The 10,000-nt window shown below is 39.9% G+C and overlaps 1 protein-coding gene across 7 annotated transcripts in view; it reads right to left on the reverse strand.

The window, feature by feature from the left end:
- LHX1 (LIM homeobox 1) overlaps positions 1–10,000 on the reverse strand; it is a 62,502-nt gene that overhangs the window by 25,691 nt on the left and 26,811 nt on the right. The window contains exon 1 of one of the 7 annotated variants that reach the window (XM_089484114.1): positions 7,203–7,557. The exons of the other annotated variants lie outside the window; for them this stretch is intronic. Within the exon in view, the coding sequence (XP_089340240.1) occupies positions 7,203–7,372 (170 nt within the window). The 5' untranslated portion in view covers positions 7,373–7,557. Of the gene's footprint in view, positions 1–7,202; positions 7,558–10,000 lie in introns of those variants that run through there. 7 annotated transcript variants of the gene reach the window in all.

A 10,000-nucleotide genomic window follows, 5' to 3' on the forward strand; every position in this document is an offset into this window, starting at 1 on the left:
CCTTCCTTCCTTCCTTCCTTCCTTTGTTTTTCTTATCTTCTTTCCTTCCTTTTTATTTATCTTCCTTCCTTCCTGTTTTTCTTACCTTCCTTCCTTTTTCTTATTTATTTTACCTTCCTTCTTTCCTCCCTCCCTTTTTCTTATTTATTTACCTTCTTTCTCTTTCTTTCTTTCTTTCCTTCCTTCCTTCCTTTTTCTTATTTATTTGCCTTCCTTCCTTCCTTCCTTCCTTCCTTCCTTCCTTCCTTCCTCCCTTCCTTCCTTCTTTCCTCCCTCCCTTCCTCCCTTGTTCTTATTTATTTATTTATTTATTTACTTACTTACTTACTTTCTCTTTCTTTCTTTCTTTCTTTCTTTCTTTCTTTCTTTCCTTCCTTTTTATTTATTTGCCTTCCTTCCTTCCTTCCTCCCTTCCTCCCTTTTTCTTATTTATTTATTTATTTTCTTTCTTTCTCTTTCTTTCTTTCTTTCCTTTTTATTTATTTGCCTTCCTTCCTTCCTTCCTTCCTTCCTTCTTTCTTTCTTTCCTCCCTCCCTTCCTCTTACTTATTTACCTTCTTTCCTTCTTTCCTTCTTTCCTTCCTTTTTCTTATTTATTTTACCTTCCTTCCTTCCTTTTTTCTTATTTATTTACCTTCTTTCTCTTTCTTTTTTCTTTCTATCTTTCCTCCCTTTTTCTTATTTACTTTCTCTTTCTTTCTTTCCTTCCTTCTTATTTATTTGCCTTCTTTCCTTCTTTCTTTCCTTCCTCCTTTCCTCCCTTTTTCTTATTTATTTACTTTCTCTTTCTTTCTTTCCTTCCTTCCTGCCTTTTTCTTATTTACCTTCTTTCTTTCTTTCCTTCTTTTTTCTTATTTATTTTACCTTCCTTCTTTCCTTCCTTTTTCTTATTTATTTACCTTCTTTCTCTTTTCTTTCTTTCCTCCCTCCTTTCTTCCCTTTTTCTTATTTATTTACTTTCTCTTTCTTTCTTTCCTTCCTTTCTTCTTATTTATTTACCTTCCTTCCTTCCTTCCTTCCTTCCTTCCTTTTTATTTATTTACCTTCTTTCCTCCCTTTTTCTGATTTACTCTCTTTGTTTCCTTTTTCCTTCCTTTTTCTTATTTGCCTTCCTTCCCTTCCTTTGTCTTCCTTCCTTCCTTCCTTCTCTCCCTTTCCCTTCTTCCCTGCCTCCATCCATCCATTTCCTCCGGGGAAACCACGGAAGAGATATAACCCGCTTCGAGGCCGCTTTATCCTCCGCGACGGAAACGGATCTTGGGGTTATTCTGGAGTTTCTTGCGGCGCCGGCAGTTTAAAGCGGTTTCAAACCGGGTTATCCCTGCAGTCAGGGCTATTTGAGGCGAGGCGAGAGATCGGGGCCTTGTTTGGCGCTGAAAGGGGCGAAAGAGAGGGTCGGGTCCGTTAAAAGGAAGAAGCCGGCGGCAAACGGGGCGAAAGGCAGCGAAGGGGCGCTTAGCTTTGGATCTCCTTTTAGTCTCTCTCGTTTCATTTTTCCTTCCGCGTTCCCTTCTTCCGCTTCTATCTTTTCCCCTCCGATCCCGATCCCTCTTCGCAAAAGGAGCTCAAAAACGAAACGCGAAACGCAACAACTCAGAGTAGACACGCTTCTGCTCCTCCCGAAATCTGGAATTAACAAACACCAAACCTTATCTATCTATCTATCTATCTATCTCTATCTAGTCCTCCAAACAGAGACACTTTTGCTCCCGAAATCTAGAAGCAAATATGTCTACTTCAAACCTACTGCTCCCGAAATTTGGAATTAAAACTCAAATAAAACCATATATATCTATATCTATCTATCTATCTATCTATCTATTTATCTATCTATCGATAGATATAAATATAGATATAGATATAGATATATAGATGGATGGATAGATAGATATAGATATAAATATATAGATGGATAGATAGATAGATAGATAGATCGATCGATCGATCGATAGATAGATAGATAGATAGATAGATAGATAGTCCCCCAACCAGACACGCTTTTGCTCCTGAAATTTGGACTTAAAATTCAATCCAAACTAAACTAAATATAAACAGTACGTGTGTGTATATATATATACATACATACATACATACACATATATACTTCAAGCAGACACACTTCTGCTCCGAAATTTGGAACTAAAAGCCAAACCAAACCAAGCTGAACTAAATATATATGTATATGTATATGTATATATGAGTATGTAATGTGTGTGTATATATATATATATATCCGCCTCTGAAGAGAGACACTTCTGCTCCGACCTTTGGACTGAAAGTAAAGCGCTGAGGGTGGTTCCTTGAAGCCGGCTCCCCCTGAAAGAGCGAAGGCACCAGGATCCGCACTCTAGGAATCACCCGCTTTGGGACCCTGGCGGCTGAGTGCTGGGGGACCCTGGGAATTCTGCGAGGGCCCTGGGCCCAGAGGAAGCCACCCTTCCCAGGATTCCTCAGCCTTGAGCCGGGGCAGCAGCTAAAGCGGTATCAAAGCGGTTGGTTTCGGCAGTCGCTTTGGGACCTTGGCCTCAAAGAGCCTCCTCCTCTTCCTCCCAAAACGCGTTTAATTCCTTTCATTTGCAAAACATCAAAGTACAAAACCGTTTTGCCACTTTTTCAGGGTTTCGAAGGCAGAAAAGGAAACCAATGACCTTCGAGGCACAGATCCATCTATCTATCTATCTATCTATCTATCTATCTATCTATCTATCTATCTATCTACCTACCTACCTACCTACCTACCTATCTACCTATCTACCTATCATATATGATATCTAATATATACGATATCTATCTATATATCAATCATATAGATAGATAGATCTCTCACACATATGTATCTGTCATATATATATATATATATATATATATATATACAATGTATGTGTGTGTGTGTATAATATCTATTTATATATCATATATATATGTACACACATATATGATATCTATCTAGCTATCTTATATACACACACACATATATGATATCGCTCTATCATATATATATATATATATATATATATATATATATGCATATACAGTATATATTTATACATCTACCTATTACATACACACATATCTATGTGTCCTATCTATCTATCTATCTATCTATCTATCTATCTATCTATCTATATAAACTCACTGGATTTAACCTGTATTATATCCGTTTTTTCCACTCTAAAACATTCTTTTCCTCGACCGCATTTTCCTTTCAGGTCCCTCATTTGCTATTTTCTACCTCAGAAGCCTCTATTTCCCCACAAAGATGCCTTTCCCCCTTGCTTTGAATTATTTTTGTGTCCATTGAATATATATATATATATATATATATATATACACACACACACACACACACAATGGGATTAAGGTTTTCGGAAAGCATATTTTAACTGTGTAAGCCACCCTATTGCGTTCCGTAGAGGGGCAGGAATTTAAATAAATTGTATTATTATTATTTTCATTTTATATATATATATATATGTATATGTATATGTATATATAGTTATATAGCTATATAGTTGTTGTTATAAAGTGATAGCTTCAAAGAGAAACATTATATATGCATGTGTATATATAGAATATACATACATATATAGTTATACTATATATATATATATCCGTTGTTGTTGTTATTGATATAGGGTGATAAATACCCCAAAGAACTACTGATTAGGCAAAGGAGAAAGAAGCATTTCGTTAAATCTCAGATCCAAAGGACTCGGAAAAGCATTGGAAACAATTCAGTAGGAAAAGTAAAGTAGGAGTAAGAGGCTGAAACCTGACTCGACCCAAAAAGAGGGATTTAGTAGTGTTCGACTTCTTCTTCCTCTTTATTCCCTCTCTTTCTCCTGAGCGATGCATCCTAAATTCTATCTATATATTGGCTAAAATCTAGCTTTTCAAAACCCAAAACCAAAGCCGTGGATGAGAGCTTCGACTTTGGGAACTTTAGGGCCTGGGGTTTGTGGATTTGTGGGGTGCCTTGCTTCAAGCCCTATAGGCGACCCTAAAGAGAGGGTTTTATGTCTTCAGAGGAAAGTTGGAGTTTGGAGTCCCTGCCTTTCTTGGCTGGTTTTATGGGAAAGATGGGACTTTTTCTGGTGAGTAAACCCCTAGTAACCTAAAAGGATCCCCCGGCATTTTAGAAAACAAGGGGGGAAAGCTATTATTTTACTTATATTATTATTATTATTATTATTATTATTATTATTATTATTATTATTATTATTTTGTTGATGATGATGATGATGATGATGTTTATTATTATTTTATTATTATGTTTATTATACTTATGATTATTATGCTTATGATGATGATGATGTTTATTATTTTATGATGGTGATGATGATGTTTATTATTATTTTATTATGTTTTTATATTATTATTATTATTATATTTATGATGATGTTTATTATTATTTTTTATGTTAATTGTTTGTTATGCTTAGGATTATTATGTTTATGATGATGATGTTTATTATTAGTATGCTTATTTTATTATTATTATTTTATGTTTGTCATGCTTAGGATTATTATTCTTACGCTGCTGATGATGTTTATTATTATTATGTTTGTTATGCTTAGGATTAATATGCTTATGATTATGTTTATTATAATAATTATGTTTATTATGTTTAGGATTATTATGTTGATGATGATGATGATGATGATGATGTTTATTGTTACTATTATTACGTTTATTTTGTTTGTTATGCTTAGGATTATTATGCTGCTGCTGCTGTTTATTATATTTGTTATCCGATGATGATGATGATGATGATGATGTTTATTATTATTATTCTTATTACGTTCATTATGTTTGTCATGCTTATGACTATTATGCTTATCCTTATGATGTTTATTGTTGTTATGATGTTTATGTTTATGTTTATTTGTATCCCACTTTCTTTCCAATCCAGGGACTCAAGAAGGCGGCTTACAAATCTTATGGACTGACTTCACTTTAGGATCAAGACCCTTCAAGGTCTGCCTTTTGTTTTCCTTTTTCCAGAACCTTCCTTCGGCCCTAAAGCGCCGACCCCTGAATGTATAGATTATATTCCCAGATTATATACAGACATAATCCAGGTTTGAGACCCGTTCATCTGCCTTGGCTCAGGGCTAGGGATTTATAGTTTTTGGGGAGCACTGGGGCCACAGGAAACTACAAATCCTAGTAACCGAGGGTCGGTCGTTAAAGTGGGTCTCAAAGTGGGATTATTTCTGCATATAATCTGGAAATATAATCTGGATGCAGCCAGGTTTGGGACCTTTTAGGTCTTACCTCCAAGATCCACAGAGAACTAGAAGTCCCAGAATTTGGGGAAATATTTGGAGAGGGACAGGAAGTGAGTCCTCCTCTCTTTCCTTTTGTCAGGTGTCCTTTTTTGAGGCCTTTGACAGGCCTTGATTGGCAGGTGTCAGGGGTCGAGAAGCACTCATCTATAGATGTGAAGAAAAGGGAACGACAACAACCACCCTCCGCCAAAGTCACTCCTCTCCAGTTTGGGAAGCCTGGCCCTCTCTCCATCCCTCCATCCCTCCATCCCTCCATCACATCCACTAAAAACAAACCCACTCTGTACATGCTCAGAGGCGCATGGGAGGAACATGAAGGCTTTCTTATATCCCTTCTCTATTCTGATACACAGAGGAAAGGGGGGGGGGAGCCCCAGGACGGGTATTAGGATCAATGATGACCCATATTGACTTGCCCCTTGAGCCACATTGACCTGCCCTTAGGTAAAAAAGATCCATAGGTAAATATGATCCCCATTTACCTGCCCCTAGGTAAATATGATCTCTAAGTAAATAAGATCCGTAGGTAAATATGATCCCCATTTACCTGCTCCTTGATAAATATGATCCCTAAGTAAATAAGATCCATAGGTAAGTATGCTCCCCATTTACCTGCCCCTTAATCTATGTTCACTTGCCCTTTGGTAAGTAAGATCCATAGGTAAATGTGATCCCTATTTACCTGCCCCTAAGTAAATTAGATCCATAGGTAAATATGATCCCCATTTACATGCTCCTAGGTAAATAAGACCCATAGGGAAAGAAGTATGCATGATCCCTATTTTCCCTGGGCTTTGCTTGCAGAAAACACATCCAGGGGTCTGCAAAGGTCAATAGCACCCCAAAAGGTCTCCCTGTTTTGTGGATGATGGGTTTGGGGGCTGATTCTTTTCTTCCCAGGAGCAAGGTCCCGATGGGAAACCTAGGTCTGGGGATGCTAGGGTTTGCAGTGGGAGGGACTCGCCAAAGAAGTCAAGCCAAGGAAAGGACTTACCAAAAGAAGTAAAGCCAAGGAAGGGACTCGCCGAAAGAAGTAAAGACAAAGAAAGGACTCACCAAAACAAGTCAAGTCAAGGAAATGACTCGCCGAAAGTAAAGCCAAGGAAAGGACTCACCAAAAAAAAGTGAAGACAAAGAAAGGCCTCACCGCAAAAAGTCAAACCAAAGAAAGGACTCACCAAAAATAAAGCCAAGGAAGGGACTCACCGAAAGAAGTAAAGACAAAGAAAGGACTCACCAAAACAAGTCAAGCCAAGGAAAATCAAGTCAAGGAAAGGACTCACCAAAAGAAGTAAAGCCAAGGAAGGGACTCACCGAAAGAAGTCAAGTCAAGGAAAGGACTCACCGAAAGTAAAGCCAAGGAAAGGACTCACCAAAAAAAAAGTAAAGACAAAGAAAGGACTCACTGCAAAAAGTCAAACCAAAGAAGAAACTCACCGCAAGAAGTCAAGCCAAAGAAAGGCCTCACCAAAAATCAAGCCAAGGAAGGTACTCACCGAAAGAAGTAAAGACAAAGAAAGGACTCACCAAAACAAGTCAAGCCAAGGAAATGACTTACCAAAAGAAATCAAGTCAAGGAAAGGACTCACTAAAAGAAGTAAAGCCAAGGAAGGGACTCACCGAAAGAAGTCAAGTTAAAGAAGGGACTCACCAAAAGAAGTCAAGCCAAGAAAAGGACTCACCTAAACAAGTAAATCCAAAGAAGGGACTTGCGGAAAGAAGTCAAGCCAAGGAAAGGACTCACCAAAAGAAGTCAAGCCGAGGAAAAGACTCACCGCAAGAAGTCAAGCCAAAGAAGGGACTCACCAAAAGTAAAGCCAAGGAAGGGACTCACCTAAAGCCAAAGAAGGGACTCACCAAGCAAGGAAGGGACTCACCGCAAGAAGTCAAGCCAAAGAAGGTACTACTCACCGAAAGAAGTCGTTCTTGCAGTAGAGCTTGCCTTCCCTGGAGAAGCACTTCTCAGTGAGGTTGCATTTGCACTCGCAGCACTGGACACACTTGACGTGCCAAGCCCGGTCCAAGACGTTGAGCAAAAAGCGGTCCAGGATGGGTCTTTTGCAACCGGCGCAGTGCACCATGGTCTTTGGCGAAGGGGGTTTCGGGGAGCAGGGGGGGACGATGGGCTTGCAGATAGAGATAATGTTTAATATCTGAGATCCAAAGTTTGGAGGGAAGGCAAGCTTTGGGAGGCTGGAGCGCAAAGGGGATGGAAACAAAATGCAAGGACAAAGGGATGGAAATAAATAAATAAATGAAAGGATAAAGTGATTGAAAAATAAATGGAAGAATAAGGTGATGCAAGAAGAAGGTGGTGAAAAATAAATGCAAGAAGAAGGGGATAAAAATAAATGCAAGAATAGAAATAAATGCAAGAATAAGGTGATCGAAAATAAATGGAAGAATGAAGTGATTGAAAAATAAATGTAATAATCAGGTGATAAAAATAAACGCAAGGAAAAAGTGATCAAAATAAATGCAAGAAGAAGGTGAACGAAAAATAAATGCAAAAATAAAGCGATCGAAAAATAAATGCAAAAATAAAGCGATCAAAAAATAAATGCAAAAATAAAGTGATCGGAAAAATAAATGTAATAATAAAGTGATCGAAAAATAAATGCAAAAATAAAGTGATCGGAAAAATAAATGCAAAAATAAAGTGATCGGAAAAATAAATGCAAAAATAAAGTGATCGGAAAAATAAATGCAAAAATAAAGCGATTGAAAAATAAATGCAAGAATTAAGGAGGGTCCAGAAAAGCCAAATGTTCCCGAAACTGTTTCAGAAAAGCCTTTGGAATTAGGAAACAAAAATCACGTTGAAATCTTCTCCCGAAATCTCCTGGCAGGATTCAAAAGAAGGATCTATAGATCTATCTATCTATCTATCTATCTATCTATCTATCTATATTTAAAATATCAACAAGAAACCCGGGCAGAGGAGTACAGCGGCGGCGAAAAACCAGAACGAAGGAGGAACGAGAGCAGCAGCAGCAGCAGCAGCAGCAGCAGCGTCCGTTACTCTCCTGGCGTTACCGGGACGTTACAAACCGGAGAGAACGAGAGGCTTCTTCTTGTCCTTCTTCTCCTCCTTCTCTACAAAGCCTTTGGGGGAGTCGCACCAAAAGGGATCCTTCCCCGGATCTGAGGTAGAAAGCAGTCAAGGAGAGGCCAAAGTGCAAGCGACACAGAAGCTCCGGGAACAATTAAAAACGGTGAAAAATAAAATAATTAATTAATAATAATCAATAATGATCAATAATAATAATAAGCAAGCGTTGGATGGTTTTGCTTCCCGAAGCCTTTCCAAAGCAGAGTTCCTTTTGTAGGTAGGGAAGGGATGCCTCTTTAGAGAACGAGGAAGGGCTTCTTCTTCATCTCAGGTGGAGCAAGGATGGATGGATGGATGGATGGATGGATGGAGGGGGTTCCCTTCCACCCCCCTCTCTCTCCTTCCCAAAATTGTCTTTGGAAAGAGGTCCGATCCGAGGAGGAGGTGTCTTCCTGGGGAGAGGAGGAGGAGGAAGAAGAGGAGGAGGAAGAGGAGGAGGAGGAGAGTCCCAGCCAAGAGCCCCCCCTCCCCAAAGGGACCTGGCCCTAGTGTGGGGCCAGAGCCAGGGCCAGCAAGGGGGCCATCGGGGAATGGGGCTCCGCTTTAGCTTCCTTGGGGAAGGAAGGGCATCGAGGGGGAGATGGAAAGGCCCTGGGAGAAGAGGAGGAGGAGGAGGAGGAGGAAGAGGGGAAAATGCTGATGCTGATCGTAATGTTGATAATATCAACCTTCCCTCCCTCTTCGGAGCCTTTCGGTTCTTCTGAGTTGGAGGAGGAAGGCCAGGGAAAAGGAGAAGAAAGGGAAGGAGATAAGAAAAAGGAGGAGGAGGAGGAGGAGGAGAAAAGGAGAAGGAGGAAAAGAGGAATGAAGGGAAGGAGAAGGAGGAAGAGTTGAGAGGGGAAAATAATAATAATAATAATTAATAATAATAATAATAATAAGTAATAATAATAATAATTAATAATTAATAAGGCTAATATCAATCTCCCTCCCTCTTTGGAACCTTTAGGTTCTTCTGAGTTGGAAGAGGAAGGTCAGGAAAAAGGAGAAGAAAGGGACGGAGATAAGAAAGAGGAGGAGGAGAAAAGGAGGAGGAGGAAAAGAGGAAGAAGGAAGAGAAGGAGAAGAGTTAAGAGTTGAGAGGGGGAAATAATAATAATAATAATAATAACAATAATGATAGAAACCTTGCCCTCTCTTCTGAGCCTTTCAAGTTGGGAGTCTTTAGGTTCTTCTGAGCTGGAGGTGGAGGGCAGGGGATGGCGAAGAAGGAGAAGGAGGAGCAGGAGAAACAACCACAACAACCACAACCACCACCTTCCCTGATGTTCTGAGCCTTTGAGTCTTGTGAGTTGGAGGAGGAAGGCCAGGAGTGGGGAAGGAGAAGGAATGGATGAGGATGATGGTGGTGGTGAGGATGATGATGATGATGACGAGGTCCTCTTCCTTCCTGAGCCCCTTACTCCTCGGAGCCAGCCTTTGGGGAGAGTGCTAGTGGCGTGGCGGTGGTGGTGGTGGTGGTGGTGGTCCCGGCTCTTCTCCTCCTGAGTCTCTTCCTTCGGGAGGCTCCCCTCCGGAGCAGCGTCTGCTTCTGGCGCTGCTGGGCTGCATCTTGCCCGCCGCCTCCCTCCGCGAGCCTTATGCAGTGACCCTCGAC

The sequence above is a fragment of the Sceloporus occidentalis genome, unplaced genomic scaffold (assembly GCF_023333645.1).
Source record: "Sceloporus occidentalis isolate IW3139 unplaced genomic scaffold, rSceOcc1.0.p SCAF_21, whole genome shotgun sequence".
NCBI classification, from domain to species: Eukaryota; Metazoa; Chordata; class Lepidosauria; order Squamata; family Phrynosomatidae; genus Sceloporus; species Sceloporus occidentalis.